Below are 27,858 nucleotides of genomic sequence, written 5' to 3'. Positions count from 1 at the left end.
TCAATCTATTTCTCTATTTCTCAATGTGGTTTTTATCCAGAATTAGATGATAACATTTATACTGCTTTTTAGCTTGCTTTTTAAAAAGAGTTTGTTATATCATGTATCTCTTCCTATGTCAATAAATATTCCCCATAAAGACATTTTAAAAGATGTTATAATATTCCATTTATGGACATACCATAGTTTATTGAATCTAATTCCTTTTTGCCAAGCATTTAAGTTGTTCCAACTTTCTGGTTATTATAAACAGGGCTTTTATTGACTCTTCTTGTACATCATTTTGACATTCATTTCTGATTAGTTTCTTATGAAAATTTCCTAGTTTTGGACTTACTGAGTCCAAATATTGCCCAGAATATTTTTTAAGATGTGGTTGAGTCAATAAAAATGAACCTCTTTTTAATTTCTGATCTGATCATAAATTTTCAGGTAGGTCTAAAAGGAAACCAGACAATGGTTTCAAAATGTCTTACTTTTAGTATTCCTTCATCTGATTCCCTGATCTTTGGTCCGTTTTCCCCTCCTTTGCTGTTTCTATTTTTACTTCCTATCTAGAAGTAAAGGTTGGTCATATCATTTGTCCTGATCTTTCTGAAGCTCATTTTTGGAGCCCTCAGTGAATAAGATTTTAAAGGGAAATTTCTATTCACTCAGTTATGTATTCACACACATCTTACATTGGTTCTTAATTTTGTAGACCTTGGGTCAATAGTTCACCATTGCTTGAGATGATAGACGTGCATACTCTCAGGTCTCACTGGGGACCACGGAACAGGAAACTCTGGAGATAGTACTGGCAGTCTGTTTTAACAAGCTTGAGCACCATTGTTCTACTTGGTGTTTTATTTCTTGTTGAGCCTCCTGTTAAGTGAGGTTATGAAAGATGAACTGATATGTATCGTATAATTATGGCATGGTACAAGGCAGTATGAGAAATGAGTATAGGGCTAGCAGTGTAGCTTGGTGGTAGACCAATTGCTTGGCATATGTAAGACCCTGAGTTTAATTTTAAAAAAAAAAGTATTATGTAGACATGTGAGCAGTGCACTCTGGCACCCTTGGGCATTACATGTTTCCTGCTTGGGCATTACGTGTTTCATGCAGATGAATGATATCCTGGCTGAACCTTGAGGGAGATTTTAGGGGAAGACTTGATAAAATGGAATTTGGTATTGATGATAAAACAGTTCAGATGCCCTGCACTGTGTGGGCCAGTGTGGGTCCTGTGCTCTCTGAGTATTGCTGTGTTTCTGGCCTGGGCATTGTTCCTAAGGTTTTCCCATAAGGTTTGACCTCTGCAACTTGAGCTATAGCTCTACTTGGGATTTTTTGGGTCATTAATTGGAGATAAGAGTCTCATAGATTTTCCTGCCTGGGCTGGCTTTGAACTGTGATCCTCAGATCACAGCTTCCTGAGCAGCTAGGATTACAGGCGTGAGCCACTGGATTTGGCCTTTTTTTTTCTTTTAATCATCAAAAATGAAGAGTCACATTGCATTGCCATGGTCAAATTGGCTTCAGTAGGACCCCTGCTAGAGGCTTCATAAAGAAGCTCTGCTTAATAGCTTTAGAGATGACTACCTGTTTGAGTTAAATTTCAAAGCCTCAGGAAGGAGCTGGGGCCCTAATATGTAAAACCCTTAGAGCAGGCAGCAGGGATTCAGGGAATAGCTTGTGTTTGCATGTTGCCCATCAGACTGACCAGAGATGAGCAAGATGGTGGTTCTAGTAACCATACCATCAAATGGACATGCAAGCCTACATCTCTTCCAGGGCTGTAGATAGAATTAAATGGTAATAGACACCTACTACTCCAGAAAGTAATTGTTACGAGGATGCCTTCGTTACCATACTTCATCAGTAACCACTTGTGACTAGTGGCTTCCATACTGGACAGGATAGATCTAGAATATTCTCAGTATTGCAGAAATTTCTTTTGGACGATGTTGATATATACATAAATGAGAGGGAATGCACTTCCTTGAAGTTTTCTGAGTCTGCCAGTATCATCTAAATAAAACGTATTGTCTTTATCCAGAAAACTCTTAGAGATGTGGTTGATTTTTGTTGTTGTTTGCTTTTAATTTCTTAGAGCTCTCTGGTTTCTGTTCTGTTCTCTTTCCCTTCTCCCATACAAGTTCTGTTTCTCCCGTGTCCATTAAATAACTGTGGGCAGTTCCCTTCTTTGCTTGGGGGTCAGGAGAAAGAGCTTGCCACAGCTCTGGTCCAGCTCTTACACCTCTGACTGTCACCCCACAAGCCCCTGGTTCCATGACCAGTACCCCATGATCCAGCTCTGTGAGTGAAGTTAGATATCCAAACGTCTTCGTTGGAACTCTATAGTTTCCAAAGACCTTCCACACTAAGACTCACTGGATCCCTCCAGCAAACCTGGGAGGCAGCAAGCCCAGGTATTTCCATTTTGTAATTGTGGAAACTTGGGCTGTCTGGAAGATTAACCAGTTGTCGTTTTAGTTGGCTGGGACTGCCAGGACAGAGCACTAGAGACGAAGGGCTTATTTTCTCACAGCTCTGGAGGCTGAAGTCTGAGATCAAGGTGAATGCTAGTGGCTTCCATCACATAGCTAGGAGGGAAGGAGGGGAAGCAGCCATTCCTGGTCTTCTATCCTGGAGTTGGAGATGACCATTTTATCTCTGGGTCCTAAACGGCCAAGTCAAGCTGGATTAGGGTCCATGCTAATGAATTCATTTTAATTTAAGAATCTCTCTGAAGATGCTGTCTTCAGAGTCACCTCTTGAGTGGTGGGTGTTAGGGCTTCAGCATGAGTTGTAAGAAAGGGAACACAGTTCTGTCCATCACATTTGATGTTACAGCTAGCTGGTGGCCCTGACACTCACTGTGGGTCTAGCCCCCCCCCCTTCACCTCCCCTATCCCTTGACTCTGCTTTCTGATGTCATCTCTTGCTTTGCTGGCTTTGTTGCCACCTCTGAGTGGCCTTTGCTGTCCTGACCTTGCTGCCTGTATGCAGCGATATGATAGGGACAAGGGTGCTAGCAGCAATGGTGGCGGGGCCTGTTGGTCCCCTGCCATTCACAGAATGGAGGGAACCTTTTTTTTTTTTTTTTTTGTTTGTTTCTGGAAGCAGATGGGTGACATTGCCGATGAAAAGCCTATGTTGAGTAGAGAAATGCATTTGTTTGCTTAGTAGGAACTTAATGCCGGGCACCTAAGTGGCTATTTGGCTATTGGCCAGGTAAATAGAAGCTCTTAAAGAACATTATAATTTCTTCTTCCGTAAGAACCTTTATAATTGACATACGTGCAGAGCAATGGCTTGCCCAACCCCGTGCATTTAGGAACTTGGGCATTTCATGAGGGGTAGGCACCATCTGGTTCCACACTAATGGGAGATGTTAGTCTGGGAAAGAAAGACATTCACTCATTAAATACATGAACTCAGTACCACAGTGCACAAGGCCCTGTTTCAAACAGCGGAACTGCAAGGACAAACAAAGCAAGTGTAATCTTTCCAGGGAAACGTTCTGACCTTCAAGAAAAGTCAACCATGTGAGCAGATGAGATGGTCAGGAAGGTCTTTCTGATTCACTTCTGAGCTGAACGACTTTTAAGCAATTAAAAATCAGAAAAACATTCCTACTGCTTGAGCCTCCCTCCCTTTCTTTCTTAGCTGGGTCTTGTTCACTTTGTCTGGCCTGGCCTGGAACTCTTTCTGCCTCCACCTACTAAGTAGCTGGGATTGTTAGAGTGTACCACCATGTTTGGCTTGGACAACTGATTTTTGAGGCAAGTTCTGAAGGAAACAATGTCTAAGCTAGGCCTTCCAGGCTAAAGGAACAACAGCACAAGCAGATGCACTGAAGAAGGAAGAGCTTATGTTGACAGAAGTGACAAGGAAAGGGAAGGAAAGCTTGAAGAAAGGTGAGGAGGAGGAAGAAGAGACAGGATTTAGGAGAGAGCCAGATATGGACCACACGAGTTAGAGGAAGGGGTGTAGATCCAACATCAGGAACAATGGAGAGCTACTGGAAGGTTTTAAGGAGGAAGAAGTGTTGTTAGATTACTACTTAGAAGCAATTATATTTACATGGAGTACGCATCTATGTCGTTATATATAATTTATAGCATATGTAAGACAATACTGATGGTTAGGAGCTGTCTCGGTGCTAGGAAGTATACATACTACCTTATTTAAACCCTTTATGAACTATTGACACTTCCTGTTTTATGGGAAAAGTGTTGGTTTAGAGACAAAAATTCTTTCTAAAGTTATACCAAGTAGTAAATGGTGAATTGGACGTTGGAATTTAGACAGAGGCTTGCTGAAGTCCTAGCACTGACCAGGGTCTTTGGTGTTCAGTTCTTGCTGAAGGTGACTATTTTCTTAGGTGCCATAATGCAGAGATCCTGGCATTCTGAGACTGTGAATTCCCCCAGCTCTGTAAGGATTGTTGGAAATCTTTCTATTCACATCTCGGGAAGAAATCTTGAGGCCTTCACATCTCATAACCTCACAGGCCAAGTGTTTTCTCAACGGCAGAACACTGTGAAAATAGAAGTTATTTATAGATCATTCACAATGCCAACGGGCCCATAAAATTGTGACTTCATTGAGTGATCTCTGGTCTTTACCAGCTCTGCAAAAGTAATTTCTTTCAAATGTGTCTTTCTGGGTCCAAGAGCTTGGGGTTAACTGTCTTATTGACCCATGGGGTGAAGGTGATTTACTCTCAAATTTGTCAACTCTAGGTTAGAAGCAAGCCATCACTGACTCCTAAGGCAAAGTCAATAGAAAGCCAGACACAGGCTGTGTGGTGTGAAATTCTAGGGTAACCCAATCAGGAGAGCAGACAGAAATCTCCCATGGCATCTCAGAGGTATGATCACTCCACAGGATTCCATTCACTCAGCAGGGAGGTAATTGACAATTTTGGGGGGGGGTGGTCGGGAATCCAGCTGAAAAGGAAGTTCCTGCTGGAAGCTTTCAACTTGGTTGCCTAGGATGGAGGAGATAAAAAGGTTTTGCCTGAGGTTTTGATTTCAGGCTGAGTTCAAACATCAAAGGCAAACTGTCTCCCCTCCCCCCTCACATTTCCCTCTTTGAAAGCTTAGGAGCCCCAACCTAACAAAATGCAGGGGATACCCACCTAGGTTACACAGCAGGCTAGGAAAACCTCACCCTCACCCCTCCATCTGGTAAGTCCTGCAGGTGAAAGACAGAGACATCAAGTCAGGGTCTTTAAAAATCCAGAAAAGCCGAGGAGAAATCAAGAGTCAGGGTGTCTGCAGAGAAGCCTGTAGTCCGAACGGTGGAAGATGTTTCGGCAGAGTCCAGCAGAGGATCTAGCAGTCTAAGTGTGCCTATTCTACCCTTTGCCCTTGGGAAATAGAATGGCAAGACTCCCAGTGAACTTCCTGAGTGATGCATCTGAGCAGCAGTTCTCTCAAAGGGAGACCCAGGATGAGCAAAATTAGCATCAGTTGGCATGCGAGGTAATGCCACAGGTATATGCTCAAGAGTGACAACCGTGGTGTTAGAGAAACTCTTTTGTAGCAAGGTAGAAACAAAAGTGGTGCCACATTTCTTACATACCTTGTTTAGAAATAGTGGCATCCATTTACATCTCTTTGTCTTCAGTGCGGTCATCCAGGGTTCTCAGGCAACAAAATTTACAAGAAAGCTCTAATTTAGGCAGGGCCATGATAAGGATGGCTGACATCTAACAAGATCTGTGGTCATTAGTACTACCTACAGTTCTCAGTATTTGCTTGTTTAGTTGTTCATTAATTATGAGTTGTTTTGCAAAAAAAAATACTGTATGTGTGGGAGATCAAGGGGAAGGGAAGACTCATGGAGAGAAGAAGGATGGGAAAATTAGTCATATTATTCAATTGAAGATGGCCAGGTAACTTGAAGGGATGGGTGGGATTGGGAGAGATGGGGGAGAATAATAGAAGGGGTAATGTTGATCAAGGTACATTGTACTCATAAACTAACATGTTGAGTCAGGCGCTGGTGGCTCATGCTTGTAATTCTAGCTACTCGAAAAGCTGAGATCTGAGAATCATGGTTTGAAGTCAGTCTGGGCACTAAAGTCTGTGAGACCCTTATCTCCAATTAGTCACAGAAAAATCTGCAAGTGGCACTGTGGCTCAAGTGGTAGAGCACTAGCCCTGAGCAAAAAGGGGCTCAAGGACAGTGCCCAGGTCCAGAGTTCAAGCCCCCAAAACTCTTAAAAAATAAAACAAACCTAACATGTTGAATTAAAGCCCCTTTGTACAACTATTTAAAGGTTATAAGCTTTTTAAAAAATCATTGAACCCTTATATTTCAGGAACTACTAGTTAGGCAAGTATGTAATTTATCTTCCAAACAGGCTTAGATTTGACTAAACTCTCTGAGACTCAGTTTTCTTATCTGTAAAATGGACCATTACCTACCTATTCTCTGGATAAGACTCTAAGATTAGATGTGCTAATGAATAAAATAACTAAAAATGCTGGGGTCAAGTTCAGTATATGATATTGATGATGATGATGATGATGATTGTTGGTTGTGGGGCTTGAACTCTGGGCCTGGGCGCTGTCCCTGAGCTCTTCATCTCAAGGTGAGTGCTCTACTGCTTGAGCCACAGTGCTACTTCTGGTTTTCTACTGGTTTATTGGAGATAAGAGTCTCACAGACTTTCCTGCCCAGGCTGGCTTTGAACCGTGATCCTAGATCTCAGCCTCCTGAGTAGCTAGGATTACAGGCATGAGCCACCCATGCTTGGCTGATATTGGTTATTGATGTGATATTTAGGAATGAGTGAGAAGTCTTTTTTGTTTTGTTTTGTTTTTGGGTGCCAGTCCTGGGGCTTGAACTCAGGCCTGGGATGCTGTCCCTCAGCTTCTGCTCAAGGGTAATGTTCTACACTTGAGCCACAGCACCACTTCTCGATTTTTCTGCATAGTTTATTGGAGAAAGAGCTTCATGGATTTCCTGCCAGAGATGGCTTTGAACCATGATCATCAGATCTCAGCTGCCTGAGATTAAAGGCATAAGTCCCCAGCCCCCAGCTCTAGAGTAGAAAGTTCTATCAGGAGTGGTGGAAGAAATGACTGGGGCCTTATCTTCCAGATCTGTGATTTTAAATGCTAGGTCCACACTGGACTTTCATGAGAAATTTGCAGAATATGATTATGCCTTAGTGTCACCCTCAAGGATTCTGATGTATTTGTCAGGCTAAGAAGTACGGACTGACTCTCATACTCCTTTGACCAAGAGTATGAGAACATTGCTGGAGAGTTTGTCTGGGTCTGATCATTTGTTATCAGTGGATTCCAGAATGTGTTTCTGGCAGTGATCACCAAGGGACAGTGAGTGACACCTTGGGTCGACATTACTAGCCCTTTGGTTGCTCCCCTCCTCAGAGACCTAGGGCCTGTTTGTTGAACTTGGCAATGAGGTGTATTATCCTTCTGTTTTCTCTCTTCTGAACCCATCACAAACTGCGGAGCATTTAAACAGACACTCTTTGCTGCCAGATTCACAAGCTCCCCACAAAGTCCCTCAAGACTGGACCCAAATGCAAGAGGACTCACCCCGTTAATAAGCCAGGCCCAGAATTTTCTTCCTTTTCAATTACCGTCACAAGCTCTTTGGCTGTGAGTCTGTCCAGCCACATTTCTAACGAGCTTCCTATGAAGTTAGCTATTTGGCCTTCAAGTGTATTATTTTCATTGTTTTCCTTTGATTACACCCAAGTCATTTTTTTCTTCCCTTATTTTTTTCTTCTAGAGGCCAGAGATTAGAAATAAAACAAGTAAAAACTAACGCTACTCCCCGGCTGGGCTGCCTCACCCTCTTGGGTTTCCTGGAATTCAATATTTTTTCAGTGCCTTAAATAATACCACTTGTACTTGAAGCAAAAATTTTTAAAGAAAAAAAAAAAGAACTGTTCTCCATCTAATGGAGGGCCTGTTGGAATGGGCTGCAATTGCCTGCCTGCATAGTTTGCTTAGGTGGTTATAGTGTCTATTTAGGAGGGTTCAGAGAATATGCAAGATGGATCTTGAAAGGATCCTTCAAGTCCATCCCAGAGGACCACCTGAAGGCAAGCAGGCACACCAGAAAGATTATTAGAAGGTTTATTAGAGGGGCCATATTTCTCTGAAGAGGGAGCACACGGCACCTGTCCCTATCCAGGTAGCAGGAAGTTTGGGGGCAGGAAGTGAGGTGGGCGGGTGCTCAGGTGGGTCGGGGCGGAGACAGGGAGTGGTCAGCTGTTTGGTTGGAACTCCAGGGCAGGGAGGAGATCAGGTCTGTGTGGAGCTGAGGACCAGAGGTGGGGATAATGCTAACAGGTCTCTCTGATGACCTTGTCCAACAGAGAGATGTGGATAGACATGGAAGGGGCATTGGATGAGCCATCACTTTAACCTGCAGAATCTGACTGGGGAATTTGGGCTGCTTCAAACTGCAATTTCTGACAGTCATAGGCCATCTAGTCAGTTGATCCATGCACTGGGACTTTGAGATTGACAGATGCATGCTTTGAACGGTGCTGGAGACTAAAGTGGGGATCCTAGTGAAGGGAGCCAGGCTTGCTGGCAGCTCAGCCTTTGGGTGGACCGGGCAAAGCCATGTTAGTTCACCATCTTCACCATTCTTCCACCTCTTTTCATCGTGCACAACACACTTCTTGAAGTCATACGTGTGGTCCCTGGTGTTCATTCTGTGAACACAGATCACAAATCCTGGCTCTGACCCCTTTCTTACAGGAAACCTGCTGCTGGGTTGTCACAGCGAACTCCTCTTTACATTCTTGTTGCTCTGCGTGTTGCCTAGTGGGAGACAGGCAGAGGTTTGGTTTCAGCAAGTGAAGGCACTGAGGCACAGAAAAGCTAAGTCTCTTGCCAAGGAGGCAAAGCCTCGGTTAGAACCCAGGAGTGCCTGACTCCAAGGTCCAAGCTCTGAACTGCTTCCCTTTGATACCCAATGAGACAGAACGGAATTGGTTCCAGAGTAGTTCAGCAATCCTTGCTGTGAGGTCAGGCAGTGGCTACAACACACTCTATGATACATTCCAGTTTGGCTTCCCACCCTGGCAAGGTGGCTGAGCTACAGCAACGTTCTGGGAGAAACTAAGTTTGTATGACCCTCCATCATATGACCCTCTTGTCACGTGACCCACTGACAGTGGACCCCCCCGGCACGTGACCACTATCATGTGACCTCCACCACGTGACCAGTGTCATGTGCCCCTGTCATGTGACCTCCCTCATCACGTGACCCTCCTGCCTCTCCAATAGCCAAAAAATGGTTTGGTTTTTGAAGACATTGTCTGAACTAGAAAGTCTTGTATTGTCCAAATCAGGAAACAGAATGAGTGACTCAGCTGTGACGGGAGGGGAACTCCCAGTCTAGTTGAATTTTCTCACCCTCACCACACTGGGCTTCCAGACTCAGGAACACAGAAGCTGGGAGCCCCTGAGGTATTTGGCGTTTAGCTCTGGGGAGGAAGCTCTGGAAGAGTAAATCCTGTATTGGATAAATTACTTACTTAGATTGCAGAGAGGTCTTTCATCTCTCCCAGGGCAGAGCATTGTGTTTCTTTTGTTTTTCTTTTTGGTCGGTTGTGGGGCTTGAACTCTGGGCTTGGGCGCTGTCTCTGTGTTCTTCAGCTCAAGGCAAGTGCTCTACCGCTTGAGCCACAGCGCCACTTCCAGTTTTCTAGTGGTTAATTGGAGATAAAAGTCTCACAGACTTTTCTGCCCGGGCTGGTTTTGAACCATGATCCTCAGATCTCAGCCTCCTGAGTAGCTAGGATTACAGGTGTGAGCCACCAGGCCTGGCTTTGTTTTTCTTATAATATACATTGTCACATTGTACAAGTTCTGTTTTTAACTGGAAGACAGCGAGGGAATTATTAGAAGTCGGGTAATGGGTGTGGCTGTGAAAGTCAGACAATCAGAGGGCAGAACTGGACTTTCAGAGCAAACATCTGATGAAATTCAGGATTGACTTGGAAAAGTAGCCATTGCTCTGATAGCCATTGCTACCAGTCCCCATGCTCCCTGGAAATGGAAAATAAATGGAAAACAAGAAAAGTAATTCAAGTTGGGAAGGAGGAAGGCCTTTGACAGAGGAAAAAAGGTGAGAGTTTGGCTATTTGGGGTATGCAGAAACAGTGGTAAAATTATCTCATTCAACCCAAGTGAAGGCCACTTTTGCTAGGACTTGTTTCTAGGACCTATAGCGTCATCTCATGGGTCTTTGATCATCTAGGTACACTAGCAGTCTGGAATACACAGGTAGGGTCCTTTATTCTAGTCATTTCCAACTAAGAACCAACTCCTTGAGAGTGAAGACTGTGTCTTCTGCTGCTTTTGTATCTGCTGTGACACACAGCAAAATGCTCAAAGCTTCAAGTAGGCTGATAAAAAGGCATTCTTCAGAAAAGGCCTTGTAGTGTTTTAGGCAAGGAGAATCTTCACAGAGGACAGTGCAAGGAGGGAAAATGGGTGCTGGAGAGTTGTGGGGAAATTGACTTTTTTTTTGCATCCTGGGATTGAACTCAGGGCCTCACACATGCTAGGCTGGTCCTGTGGGCCACACGTCTGCTCCTTTTGGTTTTTTAGTTTGTCTTTCCGACAGGGCTTTGAACTTTTTGCCTGGCTAAACTCAGAACTGAAATCCTTCTGTCTCCTGAGTAGCTGGGATTACAGACATGCACTACTGTGCCTGGCTAAAAACCCTAGCAACAGCAACTGTAGAGATGCATGAGTATTGCTCATGACAGTACTCTTCATAATGACTCTTCAGATACACACAGCTCAAATGTCAAGTCAGCAGTCCAGTGGTTGAACAAATCAAGATAGAATCACATAATGGAATAATCTACAGCTGTGATAATGAACTATCTTCAACTACATGGGACTAGATGGAGCCAGTCACAGAGAGTTTACACTGTATGTTCTGTTTCTTTTTAAATTCCAAAATGGCAAAATTTGACAATGTTTCTGGCTTACGTTCAATGTATTCACTGTCTGAAATGTCTCTTGGGGAGACGTGAGCCCTGAATAGATGTAGGATCGTGGATACCACCCTGGCTCTTGTTTTTCCATCTTTTGGATTGTTCTTGGAAATGTTTGGTCACCTGTCTGATAGTCCAGTATCTCCTAGAGGGCATTCCAAGGTCTTGGTATGTCATCTATTGCCCTCTAGTTGTTCTTTTCTTCCTTGGCATCTGGAAGTGGCTGGTAGTTCTCCAACTCCTTCCCTTCTTCTCTTGACTGGTGGTCTTCTTTCATGATTCCTCAATGGCATCCACACAGTAGATGCTTAATGAAACTTCGTTGCTTTTCGGCTTTGGGCCACATGGGCCTTGGCCCAGTGCTGTGGGCTGTCCAGGCTGAGCTAAGTTTCTATTCATGGCATTCAGTTTCCTGGTAGGCTTGATATGTCAAGGGCCATAGTTTTCCTTACCACTCTAGAGCCACTGACCTTCTGGGTAAAGCTGTCTGGCCAAGAGACACAAGCTTTCATTTTTCAGAAAGGAAACCCTTCCCAAGTGGTGGAAAATAGGCTTTTGCTTAGTGACTAATAACATAAACACAGACAAGATTTCTGGGCTTATAAATAACCAGTTGTAAAAGTGCCCAGGGGAAGGAGCCCATTTTGCTAGAAGAATGGCTAAGAGTGTTCCTACCACCTCGCTGGCTAACAGTGGCCTGAGCCACGGGCAGGGAGCTGTGGGCTGAAGGATCAGAAGCTGGTGATTCTTTAGTGCGAGTTCCCAAGGCGTTGCTCTTATACATTAACATCCTGGGCTATTCTGGAAAAAGTATAATCACTAGTCCCTTCCTACGTGAAAACGCTGTGGTTCTGCAACATGCGTGGCATGTTTCAAAGGCTGCTGGCTGGCAAGGAGAACTCTTAGGATTTTGTTTTGCCCCAGAGGCAGGTGAAGGAATGATGAGAATAGCTTCTGTGTATTGAGCACTGGCCAAGGCACTGCGCTGATGGCGAGCTCCCTGTGTTTGGAAAGTTTTAGCCTCATTAGCTCGGTGAGGAGATTGATTGTTGTCTGTGGAATAGTAATAGAAGGGCTGAGAGTTGGGAGTCTGCCGTCAGATTGTCCGAGACCAGTTCTGGCATAGCCTGTGCCTCTGTGACCATGGTAATTATGGTGAACTTAGCTGCACCCAGTCAGCTTTTTTCTCCCAGAGCTGGAACATAGTAGGTCTGTAATATGTGTTACTGACGTTAAGGAAGAGCTCAAGAACACCTCAAATATCACATAGCCTCCTTGATGAATCCTCTTGCTTCTGGTCTAGAACGCAGCATCTACGTTTAGGTCCTGTCAGGTTACATGTAGGGTTATGATTATGAGACTGTGTTCCTTCCTGCGAGGGGGACAGGTGGTGTCCCAGAGCCAGGCTTGGCTGATTCAATTCTCTGATCAGGCTGCTCAGCCATGATGATGAGAGGTGATTTTTTTAAATCACTCAGGTGTCCTTTCATTCATCTAGGATTTCCCAGGCTGAGTCCAGATTTATTCTTGGTGTCAGCAGGAATGTGATGTGGCCCAGGTTACCTGTAGAACTGAGTGAAGGACTAGCTGTCCAAGGGCGGTCATGGACAGGACTTGGCACTTTCCAAACATCCTACCTGTGTCTGGTCATGGCACACTTTCTCCTCCAGATGGCTTTGTGGGGAATGTTCTGGAGAATGTGCCTGTGGTGCTGTGCAGAGCCCTCACACAATCCAGTCAGCACAGCGGTGAGAGAGGAGGTGGAGACCTACCTGCCGGGCTTGTAGAGAAGACGCAGGTGCATGGACTTGTGATGTGTTTTAGAGGGAGTCTCTACTAGACCTTCCTAATGGAAGCTGCATGGGAAAGAGTTGGTTGTATTGGGCTGAATAGAACTAAATTGTTCCCTGCCTGTCTGGCTCCATGGTGGCAAGTCAACCAGCTGGGAAGAGGAAAACCCCATCGCTGGGACCGTCCTTGTGTCTATGTGAGCAAGTGACTCCACCTTTCATGACAGGTCAATGGCTTTGGTTCCTTTTAAGGATGGGCCACACTCTGGGGGGTGTGAGGTCTTTGTTTCTAGTCCCACTTAAAGTGAGCAAACCTGCTGCTTCCCCAGGGTGCATCACTCCAAGTTTGGAGCCGGAGCCACACATCCCAAGGCAGCCTTTCCAGTTTCCAGAGTTTGCTGTTAATGCGAAGCCCACACCAAGCTAACTCCTGGTGGGAGCCGAAGCAGCAGGGTACAGCGAGGCCAGCAGACACAGGGGCAGCCAGTTTTATCTGGCAGTCCCTTCTCCTCTTGCCTGCCTTTCCTCCTTCATTTTATCAGAGGGGTTTGGCTGGACTTGAAGGAGCCAAAGAAGAACTGGAGTGGGGAGAGACAGGGGTGTGTGTGTGTGTGGTGGGAGGTGGGGTGGGTTGCTGAGCTTCTAGTAACCAGTGACAATGTGGGGGAGGACAGGGGACCCAAGCCAGTCAGTTCTCAGTGAGTATCATGTGTCTATTTCTGTCCCCATTGTGTGTCTAATAATACTGACATCAGCAGTAATCGTTAACATTATCGAGTATGAGCTGGCTTTGCTGTAAACACTTACTCGCCTGCAGTCGGTAATTCTCCCCAAGCACTCCAAGGAGGACCTAGGAATTCTACTCACATTTTATAGTTGTATAAACTGAGGCCCAGAACGGGAACTCAATATCACATGGCCATTAAGAAAGGGACAGAGCTAGGGATCCTACTTAAGAATATCTGGTTCACAAATGAAGGTTTCCTCCAGTCTTGGTTCACAGTCCAGGCTGGGGGAGTGGACATATAATGTAGGAAAGAAGTTGGCACTATTAGCAAGTACTGTGAGCTAAGTATCAACTGGTGAGAGATATAAAAGTGCAGTCCAGGGCAACCTGTGAGTTAGTTTCCATGACAGGTCGGTGAGGGCAAAGAGGAGAGCAGGTAGGTGGGAAACAGCTGTGTGTGTGTGTGTGTGTGTGTGTGTGTGTGTGTGTGTGTGTGTGCGCGTGTGTGTGTGCATATAAGTGTGGATATTCATGTGTGCATGTGTGTGAGTGTGCAGATGTGTGTGTATGTGATTGTAAGAAGCAGCCAATAGTTTTGGAGCCTAACTGGAGGTCATAATCTCTACAGGCTTCAGTTTCCTCATTTTTTTTCAAGTGGCACAATGAAGTGTGAGGTTTAAATGAGTTTGTATATCTTTATGAGCCTGGTACACAAGAAGTGCTATGTGATGGGTTATTATTGTCTAATATGCATTCAAGTTTGAGTTTCCTCATTTAATAAATAATTAAGCTCTTCCAATATGCCATATACCATTCTGTTTGGTCATACATCAGCAGCGGGTGTTATAGACCAGCCCTAATTTACATTTGAGTCAGGGAGACATGGATTCACAGAATGGAAGTGATATCAGGCAAAGAAGGGCCCATGTCCAGGATTTGATGGACCACATTAAGAAACAATGGTTCTATTTTAAGTGAGATGGGAAGTCTGGATAGTTTTGAGCAGCGAGATGCCAAAATCAGGTACTTGTTTTAGAGTCACAATAGATCTGTCATCGACCTGACTATGTCAGATGCTTAATAGATGGCCAGGCTTAATGGCTCATGTTTGTAATCCCAGCTACTCAGAGGGTAGAGGTAGGAGGATCATGGTCAAGCCAAAGCAGAAAAAGCTTATCTTGAAGCAAACTAAAAGGCCCAGAGGTGGGGTGTGGTTCAAATGGTAGAGCACTTGTCTAGGAGGCATGATGCTCTGAGTTCAACCTTTACCCCAAAAGAGAGGACAAAATCCCCCCCCTACAAAATACCCACAACCAAACAGGCACTAAATGATCATTGTATTTGATTATTGCCCGCTATCTGATGCATAGGAGAGCTGGACTGATGGGAAGAGGCGAGAAATGATCTTGGCAAAGGTAGTCAGAAAAGAATCGCATTTCCCGCAGTGACATCCAGTCACCATAACGGTGCGGACATTGTGCGTCTTGCTGGAGACTTTGTCCAAGGCCTCGGGATGGGGAATACGCCCATCTGTGCCTTCATCCCTCAGAAGCGGTTCGTCCCCTATGGCCACCTGCTCTGACGTCGCCATCATCTTTCATGAGTTGAACTTGCTGGGTCAACAGGATCCTTGTTGATTGTCCCCCTCTCCCCTACCTTCCAGTGTTTGAGAACAAAGATAAGATTGTGATCATCATGGAATATGCCAGCAAAGGGGAGCTGTACGATTACATCAGCGAGCGGCGACGCCTCAGCGAGAGGGAGACCAGACACTTCTTCCGGCAGATAGTCTCCGCCGTGCATTACTGTCACAAGGTACCACCCTGCCTGGCCGGTAGCTCCCACCACAGTTGGTTCCCAGGGCGCCCTGTGATGCTTTTCCTATTAAAAAAGTGAAATCTGTTCTTTGTAGTATGTGTGGGGATTTTTACAAACTAGAAAGAAGAAAATGGTCATTGCTCAAATCCCAAGTGCTGAGCAAACCCCAAATGTGAGCAGTAGTTGACCTCTCTGTGCACCACCATGACTCAGACCACACGCTATGTCATAGTTGATCCTCTTGGTCATTACCAAGGACCCCAGACCATGTTTTTATTACTTGAAATGTACAAAAGTGGATTTTGGATGAATGAAGTTTTTCTTAGACTCATTCCACCTTAGTATGAAAACCAGGAATGTAGCCAGGTGCTGGTGGCTTATGCCTATCACCCCAGCTACTCAGGGGGTTGAGATCTTAGGATCATGGGCTGAAGCCAGCCTGAGTAGAAAAGTCCATGAGACTCTTAGCGCCAACTAACCTGCCAAAAGCTGGACATGGAGAGTTAAGTGAGAGTACAAGGTCCCAAGGCCAGTACACATGCACACACAAAAGAGAGACTGAGGAATGTAATAACGTGAACCAGACAGCACCCTGTGTTTAAACTCGAGTTACTTGGGCTGAGGCCTCTCCTCTAGGAGACTATGTATTCCTGAATTCAAAGCTCATCACAAGGGTTTGGATGAGGAAGAGAATAGTAGAGATACACGTGGAACCAGATACAAGTTCAGCCTCCAGCCTTGCCAGATGAGGTCACACAGTAGTACCACAGTCACCTGTTTTAGTCCCAGCTGATGCTGAGCAAGAAAGGAACGTTCAAAGTCTTTTCCAGCCAGCTACTTAAGAGGAAGTACCCTGGTTACCCTCAGAATGGATCTGAATCCATTTCATGTGACTGATTGGTCCAGGCCCCTTTCCCCAGTATGGGAGGTGCAGGCAGAAAAACAGACAGGCAAAAGCAGGCAAGGCCTGACAGCTACCCACTCTCGAGTCTGCCGCTGGCCTGGGAATCCTGTCTCAGACAGCAGAATCCCATCCCGACAAAGAATCCCCCTGCTGCTCTACAAGCTCTGGGGGGGCCGGGATTCCTGTCATTTTTCCCTTAACCACACAGCAAGTGACTAATGCTGTCCTGTCGCTGGGCGCTGGTGGGGGAGTTTCCTGACAGCCAGCACAGCCCTGAAGGATGGAGGTGGAGACCACCAGGGCTGGGGCATTTCTTTCATCTGTCAGACGTTTCCTCCTTCCTCTCCCCTCTCCTCTCATCCCTTCGGTGGCTCCCAAATTCAGTGCTCTCCTGTCTTCTCATTGTAGAACGGCGTGGTCCACCGGGATTTGAAGTTGGAAAATATACTGCTTGATGACAACTGCAATATTAAGGTAAAGCTCCCTGGCCTTGTGGATTGATAGGCAGGGTCTAGGTATTCCAGCCCAGTGGGGGCTTCGCTTACAAGGCTGCAGTCTGAAATGCCGTAATGGCCTCCCTCTGCTGGCAGCAGGTTCCAGAAGAGTCTTCCTGCTTATACTCAGTCCAGTTCAGAAAGTTAAATTCCACAAGCATTAATTGATCTGCTACGGCATGCCAGATTCTACTCTTCCTGCTGGGATAAAAAGAAATGATTAAGATTTCTGTCCTCAGGAAGCTCATAACCTTTCCCATAACATAAAAGTACTTACAAATATTTCCTGCGAGCCTTACATCCTGTTTGCCTGGTAGCCACCCCTTAAATTCTGTCTTAAGAGCCACTGTGTGAGATAGGTACTGTTTTGTTTATGTCATTTTTACCTACAGGGAAACTGAGACACAGAAAAATCAAGGAACTTATGCACAGTAACCCGAGGCGAAGTTAGTGGGAGAGTTGAGATTTGTGCCTCACCAACCCAAGTTTACTGGAGTTACTTGTAGGGCTCTAACTTCTTTTAGATGTATTGTTCCTTTTCTGTTTTTTTCCCCCATCATTTCCCAGTCTCCCCGCTGAAGTATTTGGTGGGAGATGCTGCAAAAAGCTATTGGTGGTGTTTTCTATTGAGAAAAAGGCAAGTGATGGAGTTGACTTTTGTGGAGAGTATTGTTGCTGGGTGCTCCTCTAGCTGGAGAAGACTTTCCTGGCCGACAGGGCTCAACTGCCTCCCTGGGAGCTCTCTGAATGTTCTTTTGATCACGTCTGCAAAATAAGCAAATAGGGTTTCAAAATAAACGGAGCTCGCCGCATGGGTTTCATTATGAAATGGCCTTAGCACTCCCAGCAGCAGTGGGAACTCTCCAATTGGACACTTGTGACGTGAATGGCTTATCCCTGGTCCCCAGACAAAGCATGGGAACGAGCTCATACCTTTGGGGGTATTGTTGCTGTGTGTGTGTGTGTGTGTGTGTGTGATGGGACCATTTTCTTTCTTAGAAGGGTCTAATTACTTTGGGCTTTGGATTGTGTTTGTGGATCAAGGCAGCCACCATTTGTCTCCATCATTCTGTGGAGGTCCCTGGAAGCCGTGACCCCAGGACCTCTTGTTCTTGCAGAGAAGTTGACCTTGGTCACATATTTTCTGTGTTGTCCATAGAGTAAGGAGGACATAGTTGGTCAAGGCAGTTCTCCTGAGGAACAAGAAGTGAAGTTGCAGGGACTCTCCCTTTCTGTTGAAGTGCCTGGAATTATCTAGAAGGAGCACTGGTTGTAGAGTTCGATAACTCTGGGCCATATGGTGAAGTAGCTATTTGACATTGGGAAAGGCACGTAATCCCATTCTCCTCAACTGAAAAAAGGCTTGCTTTGGGGGGTGAAATCAGGTTTTCTCCATGTTTGGTTTTGTGAGCTGCCAATGAGCCCAGTGATTGTTTAAGGGTAAGAGGAGTTACTGTGATGGAGTTGAATAGTCAGCCTGAGGTTGTTTTGCAATCCTGTCTCTCACTAATTGCAGGATTTGGGGATAAATTGGTCTGTCTTAGTTTCTGCATATGTCACTTTTCCAGGGCTGCCAGTTTTGTTGTTAGGATTTGTTATTGTTGTTATTTGCAGTGAGTATTTTCTGAGCAGTTACTGTGTGCCCCATATGCAGTCCTGGAGCATGAGTAGCCAATGTAAAGCCTTTCAACAACTATAGTCAACGCAGATAGCACATTGTTATGACTACACCCAGCAGCCTGCTTCAGTGGCCGGCCTCGAAGAAGGAATTGAACCAGAAGCAAGCTAGCTGTCCTGTGAAGGTACTGGCTTCTGAGGCTTGGTAGGAAGGCCCAGACTGGAAAATTAGGTCCTGGCTTTCTAAAGGTTTGTGTCATTAACCCTGATGACTTTCTCTCCTGATCCTGCCTGCCACCTGCCCCCAGAACCCTCAGAACTAAATGTAGTCTTTACAAGGCCTGGAATGTGAGCCTCTCGCCTGGGGATTGGGTTCTGTGGTACAATGTGACCTCTTGGCCCCATGATGTCGTTTCAGAAGTGATAAGGCACATAGCTTCCTGCCGAGTCATAGAATTCCCCCATGGAGGAGGAGACTGGTTTAGGCTTCTGAAAGCAATTGTGCAGGGGATAATGGGGCAGGCTCCTGGAAGAATGGCTCTTTTGCTGAAGCAATAGGACAATGATGTTGAGCCTCACAACTCCCCAGACACCAGGTCCTTCAGTCTAGAATTTTATTATGTATTATACAGGCAACTACACACACACACACACACACACACACACACACACACACACACACGAGTGTACACATTCCTAACAGAAATCAAACCTTCCCAGTTTTATCGATCATTAATTCTTCCTTTCTCTACCTATTCAAGGAATACCACTCTGATCCTCAGATCCTAAAGAGCATGGAGAAACAAGGATGATCATTTTCCAACCCCTTTGTTTTGGTTGTCCCAAGTGAAATGCCTGAGAGACTGTGGTGGATCATTGGATTATTGTGTCTTAGTTTCCCCGGCTTGTCACCTAGTGCGTGACACACAGTAGGGATGTGAGCGCCCTTTTCATTTTGAAGCAAAGGAATGATGAGCCTGGATTAGAACTCACGTGTTTGACTTCCGGGCACATTGTCTTTTCATCATCTAACACTCACTTCCAGGGTCTTTTAAAATGTGTTTCAGCTGGCGTTGATTTGTCTTCTGGCCATATAGGCTGTGCTCTTCCTGACTCAGCGTTTTGCCGAAGCATATTTAGAAAGGGCACTTGCTGACAGAAGCAGGCAGACACATGGCCACAAGCTGGCCTTTGTGTACACAGAAAGCCCTGGCTATTTCTGCCTGGACCAGGAGTCCATGGGCAGAGATGAGCTGCCCTCCAGCCAGATATAAGCAGCAAGGTCCTCTCACAGGCATACAGTGCCCCAAATGTGGGGCCATCTTCTGCCCGGAAGGGTGGAGGACTGTGGCCTTGATAGTTGGGCCTTGGTAGCTCACACCTATAATTATAGCTACTCAAGAGGCAGAGAGCTGAAGATTCAGGTTTGAGGCAGAAAAGTCCATGAGAGTCTAACCAGTTAACCAGCCTCAAAGCTGTGGCTCAAGTGGAAGAGTGCCACCCTTAAGTAGAAAAAGCCAAGTTAGAGCTTGAAGTCCTGAGTTCAAGCCCCAGTACCAGCACACAAAAAGATGCTATTGGTCCAGGTGTTTGGTGGTTCATAATAGTAACCCTAGCTACTCAGGGGGCTGAGATCTAAGGATTGTGGTTCAAAACCAGCCCTGGCAGGAAAGTACATGAGATTCTTATCTCCAATTAACTGCTTACAAAAAAGAAAAGCTAGAAATGGTGGCTATGGCTCTAAAGTGGTAGAGCACTAGCCATGAGCACATAAGCTCAGGGACAGTGCCCAGGTCATGAGTTCAAGCCCCAGGACCAGCATCAAAAAAAGAAACAAATGCTATTGGTTTGAACTTGTCACATACTCCGCAGGTTTGCTCTGAGCTGTGTGGCTATCAAAAAAAGAAACAAATGCTATTGGTTTGAACTTGTCACATACTCCGCAGGTTTGCTCTGAGCTGTGTGGCTCTTCCCTGCTTGATGTTGATATGCAGAAAAGCACCTGCGGCAATGGAAGCTTATTGTGGTTGCTATCATCATTTTGCTGCGCTGGGTTTGAACCCAGGGCCTTGTGCATGCTAGGCAATCACTGTACTACTGAGCTACTCCCTCAGCTGGAAATTATTTATCTGGCCACTGCGAGAGGGTGTGGTTTCTAAAAATATTTGCACTCGCGCAGTCGGTCAGCAGAAGGAATGAAAGCAATGTGCTGCTCTGGGTTGCATTCCGTACTCTGTAGAAGCATGAACTAAAATAGCACCCAGCATAGCATTAATTCACAATTAATAAAAAATGGAGCGGCTTCTCATCCCACTCTCTGGGAGAATGGAATGCTGACAATTCCCATAGATGGCTCCTGTAACAAACGCCTCCCCAGGAGCAGAGGGCCAGGCACTAGGGTCAGCTGACCTTCTCAAAGAGTGCTGGGAATCTGCTAAGCCTCAAGGGCTCAGGGTAGAGGGGCATAGGGGAGATGGCCTGCTGCCCCTGGCGACAATGGGAGCTGAGCTGCTGGGGATAAGAAAAGGAGCTTTGAATGGCAAGGATGAGATAGAAACCTCGGGGCCTTAATAAGCCGGAGGCTTGGGATCACAGGCCTCCGGGCTTTGGTTATATCCACGTAAGGACTGCATTCATCAATTCATTTGTTCCTGCATTTATCCATTGTGTGTGCAAGTGTGTATGTGTGTGTATATCTCTATGTGGGTGTCAGTCTACTTTTATTCCATGTGTGCTGCACCATCCATCTATTCCTGCATTATAATAGGTATTGTTTATTCATTCATTGAACATCTGCTATGGACGATATTGATTTCCAGGTTTCTATTATGTATTGGTTATTGTGGGATTTAATAGTGAATCACACAACCAGGTTCCTGTCATTGTGAACGCAGAATCTAGCAGTAATAATAAGCCACAAGGAACGATAAGATCTAAAGATAAAATGAAGAAGGCACTTCTCTAATGGATTTGGAATTCTAGATAGGAATAGAAGCAATAAAGAAAGAACTACACAGTACAATTGTCTACAAAAGCACAGTGCCAGGCTAGTGCAAGGTGAGTGTGTGGTAGCCTGGATGGTCAGAGTGGGTCCCTTGCCTGGCATTTTAGCCCTGCTAGTCCATCATGTTTTCTCTGGCTTTTTGACCGTGGCCATATCTGGTTCCTTTTGTCTGAAATGCCCTTCTCACTCCTCCTTGCCCCCTCCCTCCCTCGGAGTTCCTTTGAGTGTCTCTTCTTCCAGGAAGCATTCTCGTATCCTTTGGGCGGGACCAGATGGCCCATGTCCCGCGTGTGGAAATGCTAACGAGGAAGTTGATGTGGGTCTGTGCACAAATTGTGAAGAGCTGGATTTTGAAGGATGAGTTAGGGGCTTGACAGAATGGACGGACATCAAGGGTGAGGAAGAGGGCTTGGGAGCTGCTAGGAGCCAGAGCCCGGTGTCAGACCTTCCAGGTGCCTCATTCATTTGGCCCTCAGGATGTCTCCAAACCAGGGTGGGTATGAGTCGGTGAAGAAGCTCTGCTAGCTAATAACTAGTGTCCATCTACCGTCCATCGTACCACCTGAAGTTGCCCTCAGTCCGAGAGTGCATCACCTGAGCACCTCTTTGGTCCTCCCTTTTGTCAGCTGTTTCTCATGTGGAGGAGGCTTGCAGACACTGTCTCCAGATGAGCTTTTCCCAGTGCTGCCTGTGGCCCACAGCCAGACTGCCTGGGTAACAGTGAGAACAGAGGAGGCCGCCGTGGTGTTATGCAGTGAACCAACAATGGCTGGGCCTTCGCATCCCCAGGAGGGCTGCCCTTGGATGCGCCCTCCATTAAGAGCTTCCCCAGATTGCTGTGGATTGCTCTTTCCTGGTCTCTTGAGGAAAGCCATGTCCCTTCTACCCATCATTTCACTCCCTGTTTTGTTTTGTTTTCTTCACTGCCCAGGCATGGGGCTATCATGGATAAAGCCAACAGTGATCAACTCTGAGGCCAGAAAAGAGCCGCGAAGCGTGTTTTCCTGGTTGGGATGGGCTGTCTTCCTTGAGTCACAGAAAGCCCATTTCTTGGGTGACCCCTCCCCGCCTGAAAGCAATGACCTTTCTTATTGTAAAGCTTCACTGCCAAAACAGGTTTAAGCTTAATAGCTGACACTAATGGAAAGCCTGCTCCGTGTTGGGTCTTGTGTGAGTGTTTTGCATGTATCAGTTTGCCTGGTTTTATACCAGCCCAGCCAGACTCCTTGAGCATCATCAGCTCCATTTTGAAGATGAAGAAACACAAGGCTAATGTCTTAAATGAGCCCTTAGGCCTTTTTGTCAAGATGTAGATTATGAACTGGGCATAGAGTAAGGGACCCAAGTTTCCAAGATGCTCCCAAGTGGTGTTGCTGCTGCTGGTCCTGGGAAGGATGGAACTGATATGTCTTGAGCTGCGAAAAGAGGAGGTTGGGATTTGAACTCAAGTACTTAAGCCCTACAGTGCCTTCTTTTTCCCATCCTATAGTACAGCCTCGCCCACTGGCCATGCTTGTTTCCTACAGGAACAGTAGTAATAAGATCTCTTGACTCCCAGTGCCTTCAGTTCTGAGTTTGCTGTGTTTAGCAAACAGTTAAAAAGTTAAGCCACCCACCATGATGATCACAATGGCCGTGATTTACAGTTCTCTTTACCAAGACCATTTCATGGGTTTTACCTGTCTATTCTCTGGGCTTTTCTACCCTTGAACTGAGTCCTGCCATGAGTGTCATTTTGCAGATGGAGAAACAGTGGCTTGGTGGGTCCTACCCGGGAGGTCCATAATAAACAAGGCCAACCTGGATGGGTCAAGTGCACCACACTTCCTTTTAGACGCTGCCTGTGAGTGCCAGACTACTGTTGATTCTTATCAGCTTCCTCCTTTAGCGTTAGCATCAACAAGCTGATGCTTCCTAGGTGAGCTCATTGCTCACAGGATCTAGGCTTAATCTGTTAGTTTTTTTTAAATGATTACACATATTTTACTATGTGTAATGGAACATCCAGTGGACTACATTGGTGCACACAGCACAGGGGCATTAGACATGTTCTCACTCTGCAACCATCACAGAAGAGGTTCAACCCACTCTCCCGTACCCCCTAATCCCACTTCCATTAAGCTCTGTGCTTCCCCCTCCCCCAGCCCCTAGCAACCACCGCTCTACTTTCTGTCTCTATGAATTTGTCTACCTTAGGGGCTGCACATAAATAGAAGCAGACAGTGGGCCTGGATTCGTTCACTTAGCACACTACCTTCCAGGTTCATCCCTGTTAGGGTAGGGTTAATCCTTTTGACAGGTGAAGGATTACTTCCTAATTTATCTTTTGAGTTCTGATTTCTACTTAGCAGGACTGATAGTAACAGAAGTTCCTGCTCCCCTCCCTCCCCCCACCCCCCACATTAAGGAATGAGCCTCACCATCTCTATCCCTAAGCAAGAGTAGAGGCTGAACTGCTGCCCAGTGCAGGGCAGAGACAGAACAAACATGTTTCTGAACAAACACGGGACCAGGGAACAACTTAGCACCAGCAACAATAGAAGTGAGGCACCTTTCTTTAAAGCTGACTGGTGTGGCAGCAAAGTGCTGCTCTGAAAGCAAAGCCTAGTGGCCTCTTTGCTGGAAAACAATGACCTCGGTGTATAGCTGATGTTCTGTTGCTGAGAAACTGGACAGCTAGGCAAGACCCACTGGCCTGTGGCTTGCATCTCATCTTCCTGACCTTTAGCAAAGCTTCTCATGCCCAGACCCCTCAGCTGCTTCATTTCCAGAGTAAAGGGTGGGATTACCATTATTTAAGGTTCTTTCATGTGGAAAATAATTCTGACATATGATTATTTTTGTCTTATTCTGTTTGAATTGAATACCTCCCAAATTTCAGTTTGGCTTTCATTCTTCCTGGATTATTATTATCATTATTTTTTTCCCTTTTCCTAGGCTGGCTTAAGATTTTTAATTTACTTCAAGTCATTTTTTTTTCTAAAGTAATAATTATAAGGAAAAGAAGCCCTTGCCTATAATTGAAAACCAGTGTGGTGAGACAACATAATCTCAAAAATAAACATAATAGAAACCAAGTAGGACCAAGTGGAATTTCAGTGTTCTGGTTTGATGGAGAGCTACTAAAGATACTAAAGCCCCTCCCTACCCCTCCCCATGTCCCCCCCCCCCTTCCCAACAAGGCTTTCTCCTGGCTTTAATCGGAAGGACTGGAACAACATTTCACAAATAAATGACTTCTTCCTTTTGTGATTCAAAGCCGTGCAATTCCTTCACGGGCGCCTAAGCCTTCTCCATTTCTTCACTGTTCAGATCAACTCTGTCTCAGGTATCAGGAAATAAGCTATCTGAATCAAAAAGGTGGCAGGAAAACTGATTTAGTTCCAATTGGGTGTCTATTATTGTAAGCATCCTTATTTCTGTTGTATTGTTTATCATTAAACACTATAGGGGTAGAGACTCTTCCGACCATCCCTCATAGAAAACTGAGGCCTCTAAAGGGCCAACGGTTACACATAAGCTCCCTGTGGCATTAAATCCTAACAACTAAAGCCCAGGTTTGAAAGGCTTAGGATTTGAGAACCCCCCCACCCCACCCACTGCCCGGGTTTCTCTCTCTGTCTCTGTCTATGAGTGTCTTGATTAATATTGCTTTTCTGTTCAAGTGCCAAGAACATGGGCTAATCTAGGTTTCTATTAATCTTGGGTCCTCGGCAATGACAGCTTTACGGGGAGAGGCTGATAAACATCGGTCTGTGCGGATGGGAGGGGGTCATAACATAAACACACTTCTCCACAACGGCTGCTCCACATAGCCAGGGTGCCCAGCTCTGGTGGTGCGTGTGTACACAGCGGGGACTCTCACACACATGTGTGAAGGAAGCACCAGCGTGTCCCAGACAACACAATGCACACGCTGCTGGGGGTGGATTTTCCTGAGCTGTGGCTGAGTCTGCTTTAGCTGTACCAGCCTCGGGACTTGTTATGATCCTCAGAGCTGCAGCCATACCATTCCTCTTCTGATTGACAGAACACACTTCATAAAGCTTCCAACCAACTTCCTGAAAACCTGTGTGTATGTTGGGGGGCCGGGGCCGGGGCTGGGGTGGGGAGGGAAAGGCGCCTGATAAGCAAGTGGAATTCAGGGCAATTAAGTGCAATCTGAGCTCTGAGAATGTGCTTTTCTGAGGGTGGCTATACACCAGCTGCTTCCAATGACATTCTCTTCATTCAAGGATAACTGTGACCAAATCGGCTGCTTCTAGGGGCTTCATTCAAAACAGAGGCTCTGGTGGTATTCAGGCTGGGCTGTTTGCTGTGTTTGTGGCTTGTGAACCACCCAGCCTATTTATAAGCTGCAAATGGAAATCAGGTTGGGGAACTGAGAATCCACAGGAGGGTGGGGCTTGTGGGGGGGCGTGGCTTCACAGAAGTGAAATACCCAAATCATTCATCCAAGGGCTCCGTGGCTTATAGCTCCATCACGGCTTACTATTTACAAGACTTAGCAGGCGTAGCCCTGTCTCCCTCCCTCCTTTGTTTCCTCATCAGTGCAATGCATTCTTAAAATGCATTCTTAAAAGTACCCATAATGTGAACTAGACTGTTTTTGAGCACTTTTAGATGTAAAGTTGATTGGTAAGAAGCTTATTCACACAGTCATAGCCACATTGTCTTTGATAGGATGAGATTAGAGCATGTAACCGTGTCTGATCATTGGAATTTGTTGAATAGGTGGTAATTATAAAAAGTTTATAGTCCACTGCCATTCTTTTGCATTATCTATTGGTATCTTGGGCTTTTTAGGATAGATAATGCTGTTGTGATAAATGTTTGTTGTGGGCTGATGCCCAGCAGGGGATGATACAGAAATGGGGGTGGGGAAGGTGTAGAACCTACCAATTGCCTCAGGACTTAGAATCTGGTAGGGAAGGTGAATATACATGCATCAATATTCATGCATATGTGTAGGGAGTACAAATGTGTCTGTACTTATATGCGTCATATACTAGGTACATCCACACATACAAGGAAATAAATAAAATACTTGAAGCAATCAAAGAGGAGATTGGTGCCAAAGAGTATGGAATAGAACAGAAGCAAGATTAGGTGAAACATTGCTATGAAGTGTACATGTTTTGAAACATGTTTGCATTTATGGTCTCAACTTGATTATTATTATTTCACAATCATCTCCTGAGCTAGAACAGGGTAGGGATCATGATTCCCATTTGCAGGTGGATACACTGAGGCCCAGAATTACAGAGTCACAAAGAGGGGTAGTGTACAGGGAAATAGGGTGCCTCAAAATCCAGTGCCCCTATGTATCTCACCTTGTGTCCTACCGGGTTAAAGATAGTTCTGATCAGAGTGAAGCAGATACAAAGGTGGTGGTGTCAGTGCAGAAAGTCAGGATTTCCCACCTCGTGATATAGACGACATGGTGGGTGTGGTGTGATTTTTGAATAGGCCATAGCGGGACAAATGTTAAATGAACAGTTATGTGTAGTCTCCCACATTTGAGATGTTACTTACCATGATTTTAGTGGGCTACAGTCCGAAAGTATTACATGGAAAATAAACAATTCATAAATGTTAAATTGCTGCCATTCTGGAGTAAACTTCCAACTGTATCTTACCTGGAAAGTGCATCATCCTTATGTGCAGTGTGTCTCCATTGTCTGTGCTACACCTCATCTCCCTCCCCCCCCCCCCCCACCCCCCCCGTCTGTCTGTGACTAGTTGTCTCATTTATCTGATTGACTGTCCTGATATTGTAGTGCATTTGGTCACATGGCCCTTATTTTGCTTAATCATGGCACCAAAGTGCAAGACTTGTGATATTAACAGCTAACTTTATTAGAGTCTGTTGTTAATTTTTTTTTCAGTTCTTAGATCCTGTCTCTTATGATGCTTGATTTATAAGTTAAACTTTATCAGGAATGTATGTATGAAAAATGGGATGTGTAAGAAAAAGAAAAAATTAAAAACCATAGGATGCATAGGATACAGTACTGTCTGAAGTTTCAGGCATTTACTGGTTGTCTTTTTTTTTTAACTATAGAAAAAAGACAGACATAGTTTCTATCTCAAATAGGACCAAATAAGTTAATTTTTATTTCATTTTTTTGTCAGCCATGGGCTAGAATGCGGGGCCTGTGTCCTTGGGCAATTTTGCTTCAGGCTAGCATTCTATCATTTTGAGCCACAGCTTTGCTCCCAGTTTTTTGGTAGTTAATTGGAGATGAAGCTAAGAGTCTCACAGAAGTTCTTGCCTGAGCAGGCTTCGAAGCATGATCCTCAGATCTCAGCCTCCTGAGTAGCTAGGATTACAGGTATGAGCCACCAGCGCCCAGCTTAAGTTCATCTTTATCATCACTACCGCACTCCAAAACTGTAGGCAACACAATTATTGGGGGTCTTGGAACACATTTTCTACAATAAAGACTTCTGTACCCTTTGTGTTCTTTAGACTATCATGTAGGTGATTGTGTCTGTATGA

General features: G+C 45.3%; 1 protein-coding gene across 1 annotated transcript in view; it reads left to right on the top strand.

Moving 5' to 3' along the window:
- The window catches only part of Nuak1 (NUAK family, SNF1-like kinase, 1), a 71,106-nt gene that overhangs the window by 32,572 nt on the left and 10,676 nt on the right, over window positions 1-27,858 (top strand). The window contains exons 3-4 of the mRNA XM_013017911.1: window positions 15,183-15,334; window positions 16,650-16,715. Coding sequence (XP_012873365.1) covers window positions 15,183-15,334; window positions 16,650-16,715 — 218 coding nt within the window. The remainder of the gene's footprint in view (window positions 1-15,182; window positions 15,335-16,649; window positions 16,716-27,858) is intronic.

Source organism: Dipodomys ordii, unplaced genomic scaffold (assembly GCF_000151885.1).
Source record: "Dipodomys ordii isolate 6190 unplaced genomic scaffold, Dord_2.0 Scaffold3, whole genome shotgun sequence".
Taxonomy (NCBI): domain Eukaryota; kingdom Metazoa; phylum Chordata; class Mammalia; order Rodentia; family Heteromyidae; genus Dipodomys; species Dipodomys ordii.
The sequence above is the reverse complement of the archived record's forward strand: the minus strand, read 5'-3'. Positions and strand labels throughout refer to the sequence as shown.